This window comes from Leptinotarsa decemlineata, unplaced genomic scaffold (genome assembly GCF_025532065.1).
Source record: "Leptinotarsa decemlineata unplaced genomic scaffold, Ldec_3_MD MMD2_tig00000035_RagTag_RagTag, whole genome shotgun sequence".
Lineage (NCBI taxonomy): Eukaryota > Metazoa > Arthropoda > Insecta > Coleoptera > Chrysomelidae > Leptinotarsa > Leptinotarsa decemlineata.
In genome coordinates, this window is record NW_027412540.1 from 1,071,710 (window position 1) to 1,094,790 (window position 23,081).

The window sequence follows — 23,081 nt, forward strand, 5'->3', positions numbered from 1 at the left end:
TGTATCTTTCTATAAGAATTTATAAAAACAATTCGATTAACCATAATTTCATCTAGCTGACAAAATCAACAATTAACACATTCACACGAACCCTAACTGCCGCCACTGCGTTAATAAGAGATCAGAGAATACGAGTCCATTCCCTCACAGTCGGCTGGGATAGGCCCCTCCCCTCCAGGCCCCTCTCCCACACTAGTTAGTTGAGTTGTAAGCCCGGCCTGTCAACCAAGATCTGCCTCTAGTTAGTTCAATGTAGTCAATAGCGCCTTGTGTACACCGTAGTGTTGAGCTCCTACCAATAAACAAGCATGCGTCTTGCAATCCAATTGACAATCTGAGTGACAGTTCTCGAACAGTTGAGGTGTACGCACATCTCAAAATGCGAAGGATTTTTCCGCTTCGGTCGGTGACCTTATCTAGTGTCAAGTGATGAGTTGTGACAAGTGAAATATGCCAGAAAAAGAAGCGGATTTTCATGCCGCTATGTCTGCAGGTCTCCCAATGCAGTTTCCCTCGGCATTCGCAGCTTTCCACGCGCCTCTTCCCGTAGATCAGAGAACTCACGAAGGGCGGTACGTTTGGGACCACAGAATGCAACCCTCTGGAGGAGCTTTCCATCCCCCAGCGCCACCAAGGTGAGTTCCTGAAGGAAGATGGTTGTTGATCTGGCCGATACTTGATGAACATCCATATTTGAATTAGTAATACAGTTTATTATATGATTTTCACTATAAAGGATTTTACAAAAACCACGACACGTGTTGAGGAAACTTATTGTATAGCGAAACACGTCGCGGTTTTTGTAAAATCCTTTATAGTGAAAATCATACAATAAACTGTATTAATTAGTTTTATATTCTGATGTTCCTAACATATCTATACACTGACAGGATAAAATGTACGCGTTGTAATTGATCACATACCTAACCCTTTCACAAAAATATACCATTCCCAACGTTTCACCGACACGAGTGGTTGACATCTTCAGGAGGACACACGCATCTTCTAGGCGACTTTTTCGATGTTTCACCGATACGCGGGTTGGCATATCCAGCAAGGTTTTTATACCAATTGTATAGTCCTCTAAGAAATTGTTATCTGGACTATACATAGTTGGTAGGCATAATTATATAAAATATGGTCGGGGATATACACAATATGCATCTACTGTGTACCCTTGAACAGTAACTCGTTCACGTCGGCAAAACGACTATCAACAATCCCGAAACCCAACAAATATAATGAAACCTCACTCAATTTACGAGATTTCATACTAATTTTCAAAAATTGAAATATTTTAATACAATCAAAATGTAATCATGAACTACCACAAAATTCAATTTGACTGGCCATAGGGTAAAATTTTTTGACAAAATATGAAATACACACAAAAATTGGTTCTTTTCATGTCATTTGCTGAAGAAGTTATTGAAAAATGTTCAATTCTGTTTACAGAAAGTTGATTCTAGGGCAAAAAATCCTCAAGGTGAATAAAATTATTTTTTTATTTTTTTTTTTCGGTGTTAAAGTCTAAAATTTGCACTTTACCGACCAATATTCAATTTATTATTCGATTTAATGCATTCCCATTGACTTTCTGTCTAAAGATTCATCTCACCTCCCACACAGCATCTAAGTACATTTTTAGAAAAGTTATTTTATAGAGGATTTGTCTAAAAAATTCGCTCCATTCTGAAAATACACCTAGATGCTCTTAGCAAGAAAGATCACTAAGTATTACTTTGTCTCTCGTTTATTTTCAAGTTCAATTAAATAATGGTTTAAATAAAATAAACAGTTGAGATACCATAGCTTTTGATCATGTTTTCTCCAACCACTAACTCTCAACCACTCCAGTAAAGAAGTTTTTATTTAAGATCTCGAACACTAGGTATGTATCGTTGAAAAACATATATTTCATTATTATATGCCATCATTTTTGTACTCTAATCTATTGTACGCTTAGTAAATGTAAAAGTTTTCAGTACTTACTTCCCGTATATCAGAATTTAAAACAGATGACCGAAGGCCAAAATATCTAAATAAAGACAAAGGTGTGAAAGACGTTCTCAATGCATTGAAATCAAATGTATGTGAAGTGATTTTTGATGTAATTCAAAGATATCAATATATAGTTCAGCAAAGTTTCAATTTGAGAATATTTTCTTTGAAGCATTACTTTTCTTTCAAACTTCCAAACTATCTATGTTTCCAAACTTTGACATGGTGTTAATTTTATCAATTTGCCACATTTCACTATTGCAGTGATATATTGAAGTAATTCATGATGATATTGGAAGTAACAAATTAATGTGTACAACAATATTGGGGTACGAATTAGTACCAGGTCAAATCGAGGGTCAAATCAAAGTGCAATGCGGTATATTTTAATTTTGCAAACTGCCGTAAAATAACTATCCATTCTCGAACCCATTTCGAGAGAAGTTTTAATAATACCTGCTGTTTCATCACTATTCTCAGTTTCAAAAAACATACACCCCTCAGTAACAATAAGAATGTTCACTCGAATTTTCCGAATCGAGTTAAGACAAATTTGAGGTGGTAAGTTTTCAGTAGAGCGGATGGAAATGTATTGTATAAATTCAAATAGTTGATTCATTAGTAATACTTGTGATGCACTGTTTGGAACCTTTGGTATGGTAATGAATTTTACTGGAGTTATTTCCCAACACCACACCGTTATTTTGACACCTCAATACATGTTTCGATCACCAAGTGACCATCTTTAAGAGAAAGATCACAGTTATCCTTATTTATACCATAGATACCTCTTCTAGGTACCTGGGTCATAAGTATTTTAAATTAATTTTACACTATTGCTTTATCCACTAGTCCTAAATTGCATCGCAGTCCGTAGATTTAATTTCGTAAATTCCAGACATTTCCGAATTCTCGACTTTCTCTTTTGGATTTCCTAAAAGGCTCTGTAGTGTATGACTTGTTTTAAAAACCACCTTCATACCTAGTCCCTTGAAAAGACACTTTATCATTTCTAAATCGAATAAATTCTTCACTAATACTAAGTATGTAGACTTCAAGAAGAGCTATAAATTTTTACGTGAAAGTTATCACTTGTGATCCTTTCATGACGTAAAATCAGAGAGTTCTGCTTGCTTTACCGATAAGATGACAAATCTTCCATTTTTTTTTAAATTTTAAATTAGCAATGATTTAGGTTCCTTAATAACCCTGTATTAAAATTTTTGCTCCTTGTTACAATTTAATTTTTGTTCCTCGTAGAATTGAATAATTATAGCAAAAACTTACACGATAAACGCTGAAATATTGTTTTGAAAATGTAGAAGAAATATATTCGGAATTTTAATTTCATTTTATTGTTTAAAGAGGAGGCCAAAAATTAGTGAAAATACTAACTTTCCACAAAAAAAATTATCTCTACCAGCTTAATAGTGAAGCTAATAGAACCCATGGGAATTTGGGAATCTACGGAAGAGGGAAACTGACGGGAAATAAAAACCTGAAATGAGCCTGAAATTTTCAATATTCTATCCAAGAAGATTATTTTCAAAAAATTATTTCCGCTTGTATCGGAATATTATGAGGTATTCACCCAAATATTCAATTCAAACGTGGGGCAGAATATTGTTCAACGGAATGATGAAGGACCCTAAAATTATTGGTAAGTCAAATTTTCCAAAAAATAAGGGTTTTGCTAGCTTAACCATATAGCTAGCAGAACCCATAATTTTTTTCAAACAACATATGAAAAATTTGCAGTTTGAGGCTACATTTATATATAATTCAACAAATTGTTTCATGAAGAACCTTCGTTAATTAACGAGCAAAACTTCTGGAATACAAAAGAAAATTGGTTTTAAAGTATGACCTGAAAAAAAATATATAAAAATCCAAAGTGGTTCTGGTAGTTTAACAGGGGTGTCTGATTTCGCATGTTCATTATAAAAGTAGCGTGTTGTAAAAACATTCTGCTAGTAGGACGGTAGCCCGTTGATTGGCGTGAGTGGTTCGTTTCTCTCATTCTATCGATGGCTATGTGAACGGTGGTTCAGGTCCGACGGACGGACGGTAGATTTCTATTAGGTACGCATCGTTCAATCCGTGCTAGAAATCGCTCGTTAAAAGGTAAGACCTCGTGATTCCTATGCTCAAGATTCGATTTGTGTGGATTGTTATTCGTAATGGTGCAACAACTGTTTTTTTTTATAGATAAGAGTTTAAAACTAAAGGTTTGTCTTGTGACAGTAAATTTTTTCACATAAACCGATGTACCTCTTTCTAGTACTAATAACTTGAATTTCTGCTCTCTGGTATCCTGACAAGTGTAGTGAGTATTCATTAACGACGTTATCCACATTCACACATAGGTATTCATAGGTCCTGATATCAAGGAGATAGAAAAACAAAAATTAACCGTTTTATGGAAATTATTCATGGTAAATTCTTTATAGGTGAAATAGTACCGCTTTCTGTAATATATTTTAGTAGTGGTAACGTACCCTAAAGACACATTTTCTGTAATTGGTCAAGCCTCAGGAGGAGGTTGGGTTGGGAGGATAAAAACACTTATAATACATTCATTCCATATAGTCTGTAATGTCTCAGGGAGCGGTGAGGGGGTTATTACACTAAATTGTCGAATTACTAATTTCAATGAAATAGTCTTGGAAATAGTACCCCGTACTAATTTTGATATATGTCTTTATAGCAAATAAAAACTTGATAATGCATTCCATCTAGTTCATAAGGCCTCGGGTGGGGGTTGATGGGGGGTAGTTTAAATCTGTTTAAAAATCTGTTATTCTAAATAATATATTTACTTGTTTCAGTCAAATAGAACCATATTCTGATTTTAATATATGCAACAAAGAACAAGTGGTGGATACAATCAATTTTAATTATTTATAAATTTTTATTATGGACATATGTGCTATTGATGAATAATATCCAGGATGAAAAGGACTGAGTGCTTTTAATAACGATTTATTCCAGAATCAGAATTGTCATTTACTCACAATATTTTGAAAAAGAATGAAAAGCTCTTATAAAATCATTCGGATATTGGTTCGTAGAGATTTTAGATTTCAAAAATGTAAAACTGGAAAATATCCATTGTTATTGAAATTTCAATTTTTGAATAAAGAATTGTCAAAAAGTTATGAATAATATTAGGAAACAGTTGTTATTTTCATATGAGTTATTTGATCATTTCGATTTTATGTATAAATATACACATTGTACAAATACAAATATTCACCTGCATATCATGAGCTATTTTTGTAGACGGTAACTGCATTGATCTACTTACATTGGGCCTATATAATGAATTGATGATGTTTTCATTAGGTTGCGAATTTCTGAGCCGGATTTTAATTGGTTTTTTGAATTCGTGAGTGCTATGAATCTTAAGAAACTTTCTTTATAATTCCAATGCGAGGCAATATAATTAAGGGACCTTCTACCCATTCTTTTTTGTACTCGATATATTTTGGTGTGGCGTTCTTTCCTATAACGTGTGGATGGAGAGGATAAAGTTAATTTGCAAGCGGATATTTAGTGGGAAACCAACCAACAATAGCAGTCATTAAAATATGGTAAAATGGCTTTCACTCAATTCTGGATAGGGATATGAAAATTATCAGAAATATATTGTTCATCAAAAACATCCATTTCGGAATAAATTCCAGTCACTCAATTTCCAAATTTATGTATTCAACTTAAACCTAGAAACATAAACACTTCCCTTCTTTTACGAGTTAATTAATGTCTTTCTGCTTCTTTTCAAAAAGACAATAAACCGCCTAAAAGCACCACCTAACAGGAAACGGTCACTAGAGCCAACAAAACCTTTAAATTTCTCTTAAATGAAGCAATAACTCATGTAAAAACTGTCTTCGGTCCAATGGCCTTCCAAATGCTTGTGATATATAGACACGTCGGCAAGAATGCAGTCTTAACTGACAATACAAAGAGTGGACATCGTGACAAAAACCAGCCCAATCATGGTAGTAGAATCGAAGGAGAGGCAAAATGCTTATTGACAGCACAATTTGACTGATAAATGAAGGTATGGTGATGTTGATATGACTGGCAACTTGCAGCATTGTCGGTGATACGTTGTATATGTGACGGGTACTCGTGGTACGGATATACATATAGATATCTTCTCACATTATTTTGATACCTACTAAATTTATAATGACGCTTTAAAGCCAATCGCCATTGTGAAGATATGTTTGATCATAAGAGAAAAATATTAACAATATTGATTGAATCAGGAAATTCTCTCTCTCTCTCTCTCTCTCTCTCTCTCTAACGACTGACAGTCGTTGCTGAGATTTTCGTCCTTGCGGTAGCAGTAGCAGACGAAACATTTAATACTTTAGGTCCATTCGACCACGGCCCACTAGGCCGAATTTTTTTCACTTCAATACTTAACCCACAGCTAGAAAATCAAACTAAAAACGCAAAGTAAATGAATTTTCTCGCTTTGCTTTGATCCAAAAATATTTTCTTTAGAAAAAGCACCATATTAAATGTATTATTCTACAAAATTCAAATGAGGCCCTTTCATAAAATACATTCAGCCGTGATGTGTACTTTTTGAAATTATTATTATGTATCCTTCTTCATTTGCACAGTCGTTAGTAATTTTAAATAGCCCTGAAAAAATCGCAAGACACCAATAAAATCCCTTTTAACGTTAACACACAATTTATTCAGAATAAATAAACATTATTTGTGCACGGATTTTCTGCAATTTGTAGGATTTACTTTCGACTCTGAAACCGGAACACCAGAAAAAATAACAAACATAACGACATCGTTAAAGGCCCATGCAGGTTACTGAGGTAGGCCGAAATTGAATGGAATGAATACATCTCGACAATCTCTCTTTCGTGGAAATGTCAGCATTTTGCAACATTGACGCATGGCTTGAAATCTGTCGAGTTTCAACAAAATCATGATCCCTTTTGTGTTGTGGGACAGGTCCTAAATTCTAAGTGTGCAGTTTCTGTTGCGTTATTGTCCAGGGGCGGAATTGGAAACAAAAAGAAATAGAATCGAAAAATACGACAGTTCAGGTTTTTGTGGGTCATTCTGATACACATCAGGCCGTCAGAAAAGAATATTACCACATTTAACTGAATATTTGGGACGAGAAAAGCTAGCGTTTGCCTACCTCAAGATTGTAATAGCTTCCTTTGCTCGCATGGGGTGCACAAGTTTCCATTTTACTCATTGTTAACTCCACTTCATACAGATATTTTACCATTTTGTAACATGCAATTGAAATATAATTAAAAATCATCACTTTTCATAAAGTCCAAAATTCAAATCAAGTTCGATCAAAAGCAATTCTAAAGAAACAATTTTCATCAGCAAATATGTTGAACAAATCATACTATAAATTATCGGAAAATAGACGATTTCGGCATATTTTGTAACACTTCAAAACCTACCTCTTCGAAACTAACTAATTCTTTCATCAATTTTTTCCTTTCTTCATTATAATCCTGCAAAATCGCCCTTAATGGGACAAACAGTTTCATCCTAAACGATTCTCTCATTTTGAAATCAGGTACCCTTCAACTAACTTTAAAATGTATTAGTGAAAAAGTAATGGGATTATGATATGATCATCGCTAGGAATTAATTGCTATTATGGATGAAAATATTGAAAGTCATTTGGATTTTTTATTATGTTACTACGAAACCAATTTTGATATTTTTGGACATTCCTTCTTTAATATTATAAAAACAAAAAACCAAGTAAAATATAATTGAAATGGTTCTCAATAGCCTAAAATTAGAGTATGGTTAGGTTACGAATAATTAATACCTTTTTCTACGCGTGTCTTCAAAAAAAAGTTTACTGCAATGATGGAGCAAAATAAAATATTTGAAACAATAAAAATAATATATTTTTTAGTATCGTTACAAAGTAACTAAATGTCGCTGTCAAAGTCGCTATTTTCTTCGGGATCGTAATCTACATCGTTTACCTCAATTAAAAATAAAACAGGTCTATATGATATTAGATGAAAAGCTTCTGTAACATACAATTGTTCACCTAAAATATATTCGTGGTTCGAATATTCTGTCAACTCATTAGGTGATGTCTCCGGGAGGAAAGTTGTCGCCACCACATCTGCTTATTTAATGTATCTCTTGTCACGGTGACGCAAATCGACCAATTTTTATAAAATTGTATGTGTATAGGTGTAAGTGTGAGAATAAGCCGTAAATTATATTTCATACGTATAGAGTTAAACTCCGAGACCGGTAATAACTTTCTTGATTTTTGGCGAAGTTCTACTACTGGCAAAGATGGCCTGTGGTAACCAGGAAAGTAGTTATTTGTAGCCGAATCCGTATAGAAAACAATTTTCTCGAACCATCCTGAAATTAGCGATCTGCCACTTTTTCATACTAACCAAAATCACATTAGTCAAAATACCGGAAAACATTAAGGAAATTAAAAATCCTTTACCTACTACTAAACGTCTATTATCAAATGCTACAATGCTGTTTCGATTGTTCACTCGGATTATCATATCAGGACGAAAGGAGTTGCCCCAATCAGACATTTCAATGACTTATTCGATGTAGTAGGTGTTAAATATAACCTCACTGCAATAATTACCATGACAAGCCAGTTTCACGGATTGTTACTGTGAAACCCGTAGGATTGGGACAATTCCCCATAAATAACCATGGAATAAATAAAGGTTAGACTGGAATTGTATTTTCATTGTACATATAAACAATACTATTTTGACGAAGTATGATTGCCCTGGTGATAAAAATATTTGTAATGAAATACTTATATCAGAAAGGAAAGCCTAATTCATTATTTCAAGTTGATGTGTGAGTAGTAGAAAGAATTGTCCAATGAAAAAATAAACGATATTATTGTTAAAGTATTTCAACAAAAGAAATATCCTGTTTATAAAATAAAAAATATTCATCCAGGTATTACTTATAGAGAATTTGAATAAATCTACATTCCTTCAGGGATAATTTCCGATTTTTTCATTGTGAAAAGAGCGAGGAAATAAAATAGGAACCAAAACTAAACAAGACTGACTGCAATCTTGAATTTAAACGATTGAAAAATATTTTTGACTGATATAATGAATAAATAAATGTTTAAAAATTCACAAAAATTACTTGAAAATCTTATATATTTATTGATCTGTTCAGAATAGAATTCAGTAAAGCTATCATTCTATTTCTGACTTGAAATAGATATCATTGAAACAATTAAAGCAACTTGAGTAAATAAGGAGGAGCATGTATGAAGAAGTTTCCTCAATGAAATGTATTCTTATAGAGCTTATTATAAGACTTTTGTTTCTGCAGAATTCCATCAGGAATGGAATGTTTCATGGATTCGCTTGCCATCTAAGTAAGGTACACCCATGTTCAGAATTCTGTAACTTCAAGAGGAGGTAACTTCGTATACCTATTGGAATATAACATGAAAAATCTTGCGATGCATACATGATGGTTATTTGAACACGAATTCAAATACTTTCTTTTTTGACAAACGGTAGCCGATCGATTGAGGTGGGTGGTTTGTTTTACTCACTCAATCGACCACTGTGTGAACCGTCGGTTTGAGCCGCCAGGCCGGACGATCGATTTTCACTTCCTTTCGCCCAACCCGTATTAGGAATCACACGTTAAAAGGTAAGACTTCGTTAGTCCTCAGCTCGCACAAGTTTCGACTTTTGAGAGTTGTCATTCGTAGGGAGGCGACAGCTGATTAACGGAAAAACAGATTAACGAAAAAACAATAAGTTTTGGGGATGCTCAATTTCAATATGAAAGCTATTTTTATATTGACTCTTATTGTATTGATCAAGAAAATTATCCTTACTACGTGCTTAAAATAGTACGTCAACGCATAACTAATATTTTTTCAATTATATATAGCAATTTGGCCTGTCCATCATCAACTCTACAAAACTGATCGAAATCTTATTTTCAAAAAAAAAAATGAAGGCGGTCCTATTTAACACATTTTGATAATGCCATTCATCGCAAATCGTCAATTTTCGAAAAAATACGAACGGATGGGTATCCACAGAGACATTTCAATTTCCTTGAGTTTTTCCGAAGAATGGTGCCGAAAAAGATCTCTAAAATAATTTTCTGAGATTTTTGAGAGGGTTGGAGATTCATATTTGGGAACATATTTTTTTATTCAGAAGTGACATAAATAACACATATTACTCGTATTTCATACTGAAAGCGGCTTTATAAAACCCTCATGCCATTGCTAATGAAATGATCAAATATAGCACTCTTTGAAATTAATGTGTCTCCTGATAGATAATAAGATCACATTTCATTAATGACAATAACCCTGATTTATTATCAAATTAAGTCTGATATATTATCAATTTGTTATATATTTTAATGAAACCCTCGTACACTCGACAAATTTTATTCATAACCAAAAAAGGAATTAATATTCCAAACTGTTGCAGATATTAAAAAGATGTAAAAGAACCACCTGCCCCCTCATAAAAAGTAAATGACTATCGATTCAATTTCAGAGGAAATTCAATCGCAACATAGTTTCTTGAAACACATAAACTGAGCAGAACAGACAATAACGAACCACGTATTGTATGGGTTGAGGTTTCTCTCGGACTAAAGAAGTGGTAAATTTGGTGAAAATCCAATAGGTTATAAAGCAGAGCAAACATTTAATTTGTTATAGAGATGTAAATTGACTACTACTATACGGTCCTCTCGGAGTGTTAATTCGTATGTTTGTAGAACTTGATTCTGTAATAGAGCCGCATTCCGTGGTTCGAAGAAGCTACGGGAGATCAGACCAAATATTTTGAATTTGGGAGTGGCTGAAGCGCCAAGAGCATTATATATTGATCATAAAAATGTATAAACATTTTCATGAAAACTTTTCCTATTTTCCCTAGATTTTTTCTATGAAAGCCATGAACTTATAATTTCGATTGGTTGAAATAAATAAAAATGTATTTTGAATGTTGATATTATCTTGAGATTTTGAAATTTGTAACGTAAGATAGAAGTGCAGATAAACATCTTCAAAGAATTATTTCAAGCTGAGTTAGCGGAATTCAACTACCACAAACTTAAGGCCATTTATCATTCCTGGGCGAAGCATTATTGTTTCTCAATTTCAGTACTTAACAATGTAGGTAATATAAGTTTATACATGTAGTTATTAATTTCTTATGATTATTGTTAAATGCGCCAAACTTTGTCAGTTATGTTACTTTTTGTATATATGCTTTCTTCTATTTATTTCTCCTATGTTGCAATGTAGATACTTTCAGTAACATATTTTCATTTTCTTAATGGCGGGTATAAAATTATTAAAAACCTAAAAGATAACTTAAATGACGATAACTGAATAATAAAAAAAAATAGGTATCAATTATTATTCCTTATTTTACTCAGGTGGAATTGGCAGCTACTGATGAAAATCCATGATAACTTAATTATATACTTGCTATCTCCTGTCCCCGAAATGGCAGATATATGTCAGTTCTATTCGATAGGTACTGGCTACAAGATAAAATATTAGTATGAATTTAGCATAGTAATTGATGGATAGTGTTAATAGTAATTGATGAATAGTGTTAACAAAAGTGTTAAAATTTCCTAATAAACGTGTGAAGCATATGAAATAAACATGTGAAACAAAATAATTGACAAAAATATTCAGTTTTTCGACAAAAGTATAGGTATTATTGTCAGATACGATAGGTAATGAGTTCATTCTTAATTTATTTTATTTATGACATTAAAAATTAAATAAACACAACAATAAAAATTAATTGGCGCTCCGGGGCCAATTAATTTTATACGTTTCGTTTGCCCTTTCCTGCGCTTACACACTGAACATATTCTGGAGTTTGCTCATATTCATTAGCTAAAGATATATCTGATTAAAAACAACACAGCCGGCGTCATCAAGTTCTTGAAGCTCAGTTATATCCTTGCGGATCTAACTGAATTGGGGCTATGAAATCCTCTCAAGATGACAGGTAGAGAGAAAATGAGTGATCTCGATATGGGTGTCATCGCACAAGGAAATCGAAATTGCTGTTCTCTTGTTCCTATGTCTGATTTTCAACTAGTCTGTGGACTCTCGAAAATTCCAACTACGGAAACATGATGAATACACTTTCAGTTTGACAATGTCGCGCTCTGATCTGAAGAAGGTTCAAGTTCTTTCAGGATTAAAGTCAACATGCTCTGGCATCTAAGTATTTCATATTGCTCCCAGGAAAATGATTTCCTTCGTCAGTATAATATGTCAAGTATATTGAGATTAATTTCACAATACCGCAGTACTGAGATGTTGAGTAGCCCACGATTCTCCGTATCGCTCAACTATTCTCTTCAAAATGCTATCTGAAGAAATAAGCAATATTCCATATTGATTGTGATTTATAAGTTTGTCTATCGCGTTCATACAATCGGGTCACAACTGTGGCCTTGATACATGTTTCTTCGTGAATCTAAGATGTTTGAACTGCTTTTATCCAAAAATAGATTTGAAACTTGAGGGTGCCAAATAAAATAATTATTGAAAAATGTATGCGATGCGATAACTACCATTTTCAATTAAAAATGTGTGATTTATTTTCAAAATAAATTCAATAATTTTATTTTCCCTCTTTCTTGTTTCAAATCTGCTAATATTTTACAATAATCAAAATTTATGTGATTTCATAATATTTTAATTTCCATTTAAAGATAATGAAAGCCCAGACCTCAAACCATATGATGTAATAAATAAAAGCTCAAATTTTTGGCAGTAATTTAATGTACCTATCTGCTGTATTGTTGGAGATGAATTCCTATGATCCAGAAAATATTTCTCATTTAGAAAATATGAACCAAAAAAATTCGTTAAATTGGACGTCTACACTTCAGATTTCTAGACCTCCACCTTTTTAGTCACGCCACTGGCACTGGTCAGATAATTGGTTCAAGTCAGAGCAATTAACATTGGCCGTCTTTGCATCACGGTTTTTACCACCGAACGCAGTCCGCATTCAAATGTTGTCATTAAATGTACTTTTTAATTGTACATAAGGTCTTTTATGAAGACATTGAAATTGGAACGGTAGCAAATCGTTGAACGGTGTAGGTCCTCTCGGTATTTTTATACCTCTATATTGTTCGAACGTTTGGATTATTCGGGGGTCAACAACTTCGGCTGACCATTGACTGCGATACCAAAAATGGCTGAATATTTTTCGACTGAAATTACTTTTGAGGGAGACTGGGTTTATTTCGATGTGGCAATTGAATTTTGTTTATTTAGGAAGAGAACATTACTATTTACTCCATATCAGAAAGTGGCAAATTTTTCAGGTATCTTAAATTGTTTATCGATGAGAAAGAACCATTAAAATTACTTGAAATCAATCAACCAATTTTTTATTATGGAATTTTGAATAATGTAAGATTCTGAAAGATAATATAAATTATTCATAATAAAAATTTGACTATATCACGACATATTTTCTAGAAGTGAAACTCAGTAATGTAGCTTTCATGTCACACGATAAAAAGTGTGTCTAATGACATCATTTATCAGTGATTAACAAGAAATATGTCATAACATATATCTCAACGAGTTTGTTTTTCCTTGAACTGTACAATCTTAAATATTTCATAAATTACACCATTAAGTCGATGACCTTCATGAATGTCACCTAAAAACTATCTGAATTTCACTTACTCTACAGCTCTGTTGTCGTTGGAAGACGACTTTATTAAATCGGCTAGAGAACAAGAACCTGCTTATTGATGAACACCATATGGCCGGTAAATGTAACGTCTCACGAAGTCTTCCATTATAAATGAATTTAGATTCATTGTCGGTACAAAAATTACAGGTTTCGCCGTTTCCCTGCATTATCAGATTCATTTCACTTTGTTGTATGTTTATCATGTTGAAGGTCGAATAAAATTAGCAGAAGGCAATTTTTATAGATCCATAGCTTGGGCACATTTATTCGATACAATATTTATGCGTTTATTTCGATAACAATTTCTATTTCCAATAATTGTTCCGATGATAGAAAACATGTATATATATATATATATATATATATATATATATATATATATATATATATATATATATATATATATATATATATATATATATATATATTACAAACAATTGAACTTAATTATATCGCGAAAAAAAAATTGTCATCGAAACAAACGATTATGTGAGTGAGACTATATATTTTTGAGTTACATGAAATTGGTCTTTATTTCGAATCAGAATTAGAACTGGATACTAAAAAATACTATCTATAGGCAACCATCTTGAAGAAAGGCTCGTTTCAAATATGTTTCATTTCATTTCAGTTCCCACAAAAATATTTCGCTATTTTTGTTCGCTATTTGAAAAATGGAGCCTTCCAATATGTGCACTGCCCCCAAACATCAGAACAGCTATTACTCTTCTCGACAAACGATTCACCAACCAAGATTACATCTTCAGGAGAACTTCTATTTCATTTCCTGAAGACGACTACTTGGTTGGTGAAACGCGCGTCGAGAAGAGTGTTGAAGTTCTGGTGTTTCGAAACATTGGCTGTTTTGGAATCACTCTATGCCAGAGGTTCTAGTTCTATCTTTCATAACGAAACCGTCATTTATTTATATAACTTATGCATCTTCAAATATTGTCAGTTTAAATAATTTTATATTCAAATAACTCGTAAAAAGTAACTATTGATGTGCAGTTATAGAAATATGAATAAACCTTTCAAGAATCAATAAACCATATATATTTTTAATGAAACAATATTCCTTAAAAACTTTATACAGAATAGTGCTCCTGTTGAATTAACCGTATGACTCTCGCCAATTGGAATTTGAAACTGTTGATAAGATTTTGATAACACTTTAAGACACTTTCACTTTTACCCGCGAGCGAAGCCGCGGGTAAAAGCTAGTGTGTTTATAAAAGATTAGTCTTTTTTTCAATAATTTTTCGAATACTTTTAATAGGTTCGTTACCAATGAAATTTGTCCATAATTGATAACGATATTTTTGTCCCCACTTTTGTGTATCGGAATGACAACTGAGTTTTTGAAAGAAGTTGGCCATATTTCCTTATAAATCATCAACAGAAAGGAAACAATAAAAATGCATAATAGAAAGTACCTGTGAATAATGTCTCTATTACTTTTTCTGTGTTCTCTATTCTCAGTGTCCGGTTTGTAGTCATTTGTTTTTTGAGTGTCATTCATTGACAGTTGGCGGGTATTGATCGATTGTATTTTTTGTTCTTCTTTCACAGTTCTTCCGTCGTTTCTGTGATTGGATCCTTCTGCTATTTAAGTTTCTAAATCCGATATTTTTGCTGATTTTATAACTTCCTCCTCTTCTAAAAGAATTTCCTACGGGGGTGGGGAGTTCACTGGAAGTCTATTTTGTTGATTTATTCGTAAATTCGTCTTCTCTATTGCTAAGGGTGTTTTGTACTTCTGTAACGGAGTATGTTCTGTTCTGTATGTTCCCTTTGTGGGTTCTTTCTGGAAATTATTCCTCGCCTCTTTCAATCCTTTAAGTACTTTCTTTCAGTTTTTTCTGATGTGGTTTCTCATAAATAAAAATTTTACTTTCTTTTAGTCTCGGGGCGTTTTTCAGTATTTTTCTCGTTTCTTGAGGTAGGTTGTAAAAGGTAGTAGGATAGGTCTTGTATGGTTGCTTTGTTTTTCTAATCTTACTATATTATTTATCTATGTTTTCTCTAGAGAAACTTCCAGCTTTTCAGTCACCAGTTTTCTGACTTTTTCTCAACAGTTTCTGGTCGATCTTTGGCAGCCTCTTGTGTACCGTAGAATACCAGATTGTTAGTCACAATCCTTTTCTCTGTTCCATACAGACGAGTTGCTGATTTTCTTCTTGAAGATGTTTTACTTGAGTAATATTTTTTTTACTTCTTCTTGTATATCCGTTGATGAATTGTTACCTCTTCAATTCTCTCGATTCTCGGAACAAGGTTTGCATTCACCTCTTTTATTAGCATGTACACATTCTAATTCCAGGTACAATCTGATTTTTCACTGTTAGGCTCTTAACATTTTCTCACGATTTTCACGATTGTATTTTGGAATTTATTTTTCATTTGTGAAATTCCTTTTTGATGTCATTCATTTTTTTAATGGTAATTCCCGTATTTTGATTATAAAAATCTTTCACCTTCTTTATTTATTTTTAATTATATTCATACTTTTGAGTTTCGAATCAATTGATTCTTTTAGACAATGGAATTCCAGCCCTCTACCAATTTACAGGAAATATAATCAACCACAACTTTCTATTGAATCGAAGTTATTGTAAGATTCGAATCTACATCTTCACCTACATCATTTTCATTCCATCGATCATCATTATCTCGAGTAACAGGTGAAATATAAGTCCGTTAACACCTTTAACGTAAGGTCGTTGGGCGTCCAACGAGGGGCGTCGTAAATATATGTCCTAGCAATCCTGAAAAATAACCGCCGTATTGAGCGCACAGTGAAATATAACTTTGATAAAACGACTCGCAAGCACATTCAGCCGTCGAGACAGTCACCGCAACAGTTTGGATAGTTTAATCTCTGTAACTGGAATTTATCGTTCGAAATAACGTCTATCGTGTTGAAATATGGCTTTTAGTAAATCGCATCGGTTGGTTTGATACTTCGATATTTCTTCGAAGTGGAACAACGTGTCTTTAGAGTTATTTGCATTTTCCTTTGCGCCTTTTTGCCATAAAGGCTACTCAACTTTACAACTGAAAAATTGCAATATACCTTTTACGTCAGCGAGAATAGTCCAATTATGTATTTAATATAATAACAAATACCATTCCCCCTTCTTTTGTTTCGGTTCATTTTGAAGATTGTTTTAGTGGAACAATTTTCACAAAGAAGTCCATCCATTTGTCTGGTATTTTGAAGCCTATGAGGATGTGCTCATTCAAATATCACAATTAATATATTTTTCTCGTAGCCAATCATAACGTAAAAAAAATATGTGAACATGTCATGAGAGGGAAATTCATTTCTAATGCTATGTGTTTTGAAATATTTTATTAGACACACTCAAGTATGTTTCTACATATAGGGTTTCAATGTTGACATTATGGCGTGTGTCGTCCTTTCATCAGAATTATTTCTATTTATGATGACCAGTAAGTGATCACCATAGTTTTCTGATGTAAATCATTACGTTCGAACCACTACTTCATTATCCGTACCAAGCAAGAGTGGCGCTAATAGGTTCCAAATCACTTCTCAGTTATTTCAGCTCGAATACACTCATCAATCATCTGCTGACGCGTTTGTTGCTCTAAGATGGACTTTTTAATGAGATTTCATTAAAATTTGCGAGGTTATCCATCTTCTATATCAATTTCTCTTGCATAATTACTTTTCTCGGCAGTACAAACAAACACACTTTTCGTTGTTTTTCATTGTTGTAGCTTGAGATGTGATAATTAATTGGCACAACTGGAAATACCACTTCTGAAACTGAATATTGCAGCTGAGTAAACCATTCGGTAAAATGAGTTTCTTAAATATTATGTTACCAAAGATTTTTTTTCGGTTGAAATTATTATGTATACCTTACAACAGTCAATTATCTATTATCAGCCCAGACACTGATGCAACTTTTCTTAAAAGTTTGTAAAACTACATTGAATATGTAGGTTATGTGATGGAATCGGCCGATACTTGAAATGTCATAACGTATTCAAGAAACACAATGAACTGTGCACTGTAAACTTGTGGTGCACTATTTGGAACCTTTGGTGTAGTCATGAATATTACTGGAGTTTTATCCCAACACCAAACCGTAATTTTAACACCTCGACACGTGTTTTGATCACCAAGTGATCAAATCAAGAACTATTTATTATTGTTTGTCGTTTAGACTACCATTAAGTCAAGAAATGTACTTACATATCTCATAGAATTGAGTAAAGCAAATCCATTATAATAATGTTATTTTCAATTTTTGCGTTCATTTCCATCCCAACTCATGCGAACATTACACTCCTCTATTTTTCAAATATTTTTCTCTTCAAATTAGTATTAATTTTAGGTAATGAAAATTCGAACCTCAAGGTTAGTACTGTTTTGTTAGTTTAATAATAAATTAATTAACTTTGTAGATCCTTGTACTTTCATTTATTCCATGTCCATAAGTGAACATTAGTTGAATTACATAGTTTCATACAATGTGTCTTAATTTTTTTAATATTTTTCCTTGTATCAATCTCAATTTACAGGAACAATATTCCGTAAAGTTTGTGAATGGGCAAGTGTTTATCCTCAATTTCTAATCAATTGTATACACTATAGAATTTTTACTTGTGGTGATCTTTGACGATATTTTGTATTCATTTCTGCACCTTCAGTTTGTTAGTCTTTGATATTATATATTGAAAATATTAAGTTTAATGTGTGGATAATGTAGTGAACGTAGTGAACATCTGTGAGTAAGTGAACACGTGCATTGCCAGAGTCCTGATAGAAACTAATGTTTGAGTAGTTTTTCACTGATGAAAAATTTTTAATTTCACATCAAAACATCAGTGAAAGTACAGCGAATAATCTAGTAAAAATGAAAATCAGTTTTCAAGCCTGAGTTAGTAATAATTTAATAATATCTTCAATCGATTCAATTGGGCCTAAACCATAAGGTGGTTGAAATTAGCCACATCTGGCAAGACAAGCGAATGAATAACACCCTACCAGAGGCGTATCTTGGTGTGTTTGTGTGCGGTCGCCTTAACCCGTAATTATCAAGCCGGATTCAGACATTCGACACTAAATATTCAGACAAAGTCTGCTTTATTCCAGTGGTTTTAGCCAAAATTCCCGATCAAATACACGAGGAACGCGTGCTGAATGTGTTTGTGTTCATCAAAAAAAAAATCAAGATATGAGTATCCCCAATGAAACAATTTAGGAATTATCAACTGAAATAAAGCAACAAAACGAAAATATAGTCAGACAGAATGATACAATTAAAAGAGACATTGAGATTTTGAATCATAAACTAACTACCTTACAAACTGAAATAGCTCAATTGAAAAAATAAATGAAGAGTTATTAAAAGAGAATGGCCGGATGAAAAAAAAAATCAACAGTCTAGAAAAACATTCTAAGAAAAATAACCTATTCATAACCGGGTTAGCAGGCGAAGAAAAAATACCATAGAAGATATCTATACCCTATTGAGAAACACACTCGGAATCGAATATCCTGAAAGTGACATCAGAGATACATGTAGGGTTGGCAGAGCTAATACAACTACAACTAGACCTGTAATAATTGAAGTGTCCACATATAAATTGAAAATTGAAATACTCCAACTTGCCAGGATCAAACTGAAAAATACAGAGATCTTCATTGCCCCTGACTACACACAAGAAGAGTACCAGAAAAGGAAATTCCTATACGGACAACTCAAACTAGCCAAAGAAAAAGGATCATCGGGAACTATAGTGAACGGTGTCTTGATAGTGAATGGTGAAAAATATACATATGAATTGAAGCGGTTATATTTTTAGGAGTGATTAATTTTTGGGAAAGAAAGTTTTTGGCTTTCTACTACTCCATCTGATACAAAAAAAAGGGATGAGAGAATCTTCCAAAGAAAGGAAGTAATCAATTTGAAAATAAGTAACTCTATACATGGATGTGTAGATCATGCAAAGAAGTAACTTTCAGACACAAACTGAAAGAAAGTCCTCCTGAAACAGCTACTTTCATATAAACATTGAATTACACGAAAGAAAGAAATCCTTTCGAAACAAATACTTCTATATGAACACTGAATTATATAGAATATACTTTTCTCTACTCAGTTTGTATTTCAAACATTTGTTGTGGAATAAGAATCGAATATCATTCACATGAGTTCTACTTTGAATGAATGGTAATAAATTGCACTCACATGGAACACTGTCACCCTCACTGGTATACACCGATGTTTCGCCTTAAGACACTTGCCCTAAGGCTCTTCAGTACCAAATTGGATAACATTATAGAAAATACGCACACTTCATTCATGAATTACGATTTTTTAATGTCACGGAATAAGCTTGTATCAGATGGAGTAGTAGAAAGCTAAAAAATTTCTTTCCCAAAAATTAATCACTCCCTAAAAATATAACCCCTTCAATTCAAATTAGATTCCTCTTGGCTTGGATTAAATCAAATAGGTGAATGAATGTCATTACGATGTCATCGATGACATAAGCAGATCAAGCTTATTTCGTGACATTAAAAAATCGTAATTCATGAATGAAGTCTGCGTATTTTGTATAATGTTATCCAATTTGGTACTGAAGAAATTATTTATAATAATGGACCAGTATATTCGAGACTTTGAAGTAGATTCAGTTAGAACTTTTACCATAAATAACGCATGCGAGTGTAAAAATATATTAGGAGTAAACAATGAGAATAACAGTTTTACTATATTACATAACAACATTAGAAGCATTGATAAAAACCTTGATGAATTCAAAATATTTTCACAAAATGTAAACACTGACTTTGACTGCCTTGTATTAACAGAAACAAGGAAAATCTTAAACACAAATTTATACAATATATCAGGTTACAATACGATTTACAATGAAGGTAATTATAATCAAAATGATAGGACAATAATTTATATAGAAAACAAGTATGTATTCGATTTTGATATTATTAAACTAGAGCACATAACATTTTTAAAAACAATTATTAAATTTGGAAAAAATCTATATTCGTGACAGCATGCTATAGATCACCATCTTCCGACATATAGGTGATTTTATTCGTATTCTTCAGAAATACTTTTAAAATAATCAAACCGAAACAGAAAGTTACTATATATTCATCGGCCATATGAATATAAATCTTCTCAAAGATGATGAAAATAAATTTGAATATTTGAATACTCTAAATGAATATGGATATATTTCCACTATCAATGAGCTAACAAGAGTAAACTCATATCTCGACCATATTTTAATTAAATCAAAATTAAATATAACAGATACCCCTCATAGTGAAAACAAATATAACAGACCACTCAACGACAATACTACAAATAGTTACAAAAAGCACACATAACAATGAATCTAACAGCAAATATATTCCATACATAAATTATAAGAAATTATATAAAAAGTCAGAAGACACAAATTGGGAAAACGTATACCTGATCCAAGATCCAAATATAGCACTGAATAATTTCATCACTACAATTTTGAGCATTTTAAATAGTTGTACCAATCTGAAAAAGAGATTTAGAAAAAATACCAAAATTGCACCATGGTTAACAAACTCTTTACTGAAAATGATTAACGAAAAAAATTGTTTATTCAAAACTAGTCTCAAATATCCTGACAGCATTCTATTAAAAAACCGTTACAAAAGTTTGAGAAACAAAGTCACCAATTTGATAAAAACCACCAAGCAAAATTATTATAAGAACAAAATAGAATACAAAAAACAAGATACCAAACAACTATGGAGTATTGTGAAAGAAATCACCGGCACTTAACCTAAATCAACCACAATTGGGCCAATGAAAAATGATCAGGAGTACTCCTAACAAACAACAGAGACATAGCCAATGAATTCAACGATAATTTCGTAGATATTGGAAAGAAATTGGCAAATAAAATAGTCAAAAATAATTACCTCGTTTTTCATCCAAACATTTTACCAAACTCTTTTGTCTTAAGCCTAACTGACAAAATTGAAGTAAACACTTTAATCTGCGACCTTAAAAACAAAAAGGCGGTAGGAAAAGACGAAATTGAAGCAGAAGTGCTAAAATCAATATCACATTAACTAAATCCTTCAGTTTTCATTATTAATAAATGTATATTACTTGGTGTGTGGCCCGACTCATTCAAAACTGCAGTAGTGACTCCTATCCATAAAAAAGGAGTTAAAACTGAAATCACAAATTATAGAATCTCGCTTATCACCCATCTATCAAAAATTTTCGAAAAATTGCTAAAGAAAAGAATAAACTCAATTATAACCAAATACGAATTGATTTCAGATAGACAATTTGGCTTCAAAGAAAAAACCTCAACCAAAGACGCGATTCTTGAACTGACAGAATTGATACATAAATCCTTGGAGAAAGGAAAATCTTCTTTATGTCTATTTATAGACCTAACGGAGGCTTTCGCTACTGTCGATCATCAACTACTCCTACAAACTTTGGAAAATAATGGTATCAGAGGGAACAGCCAAACGTTTTTTGAAAGCTATCTTCGAAATAGAATGCAAGTTGTGCGAATTACAGATACAATTAGCAATCAAAAACAAATAGAATGTGGAGTCCCACAAGGTACGGTACTGGGTCCTCTGCTTTTCAATTTATATCTAAATGAATTATTCAATTTGGACAGCGTTGAATAAATAATTGGATACGCATACGATACTACGATATTCTATGAGGCAGACACTTGGCTTGATTTGAAAAAGAAAATAGAAAAAGACTTCCACTTGCTCAAAAAATGGTTTGACCAAAGGCTCCTGACAGTGAATCTGGAAAAAACTAATGTTCTTACTTTTAGCTGAAATCTATCCAATGATTGTCCATTTGAAATTCTTGATGTCGGCGAACAAGGAAAAACAATAAAAATAGATTCGGTGAGAGAAATCAAATGCTTGGGCGTCTACATAGATAGAAACTCAAGGTGGGACTCTCATATAAAATATACAATAAAAAAACTGCAAACAATGCTCCTCAACTTCCGTTCCTTGAAAAATTACTTACCTCACAAAAAACTCAATCAATTATATAGTTCCCTAGTAGAGAGCCATTTGAGATATGGTATAACAACATGAGGATCAGCTCTGCGTGTACACCTCAATCCGTTAGAGGTATTACAAACGAGATTCATGAAGTTGATCATGTCTAGAAGTTCACGTTTCTCGTCAGATCTCCTGTATAAAGAGGGTGAAGTTATGGATATGAGACAATTACATTACTATTGTACAAACGTTGAAGTATCATTTCA

General features: G+C 32.7%; 1 protein-coding gene across 1 annotated transcript in view; it reads left to right on the forward strand.

Annotated features, from left to right (window-relative positions):
* Window positions 1-226: 226 nt before the first annotated feature.
* Window positions 227-23,081, forward strand: part of ci (transcriptional activator cubitus interruptus) — a 155,306-nt gene continuing 132,451 nt past the window's right edge. Inside the window, 1 exon segment of the mRNA XM_074171694.1 lies at window positions 227-635. Coding sequence (XP_074027795.1) covers window positions 451-635 — 185 coding nt within the window. The 5' untranslated portion in view covers window positions 227-450.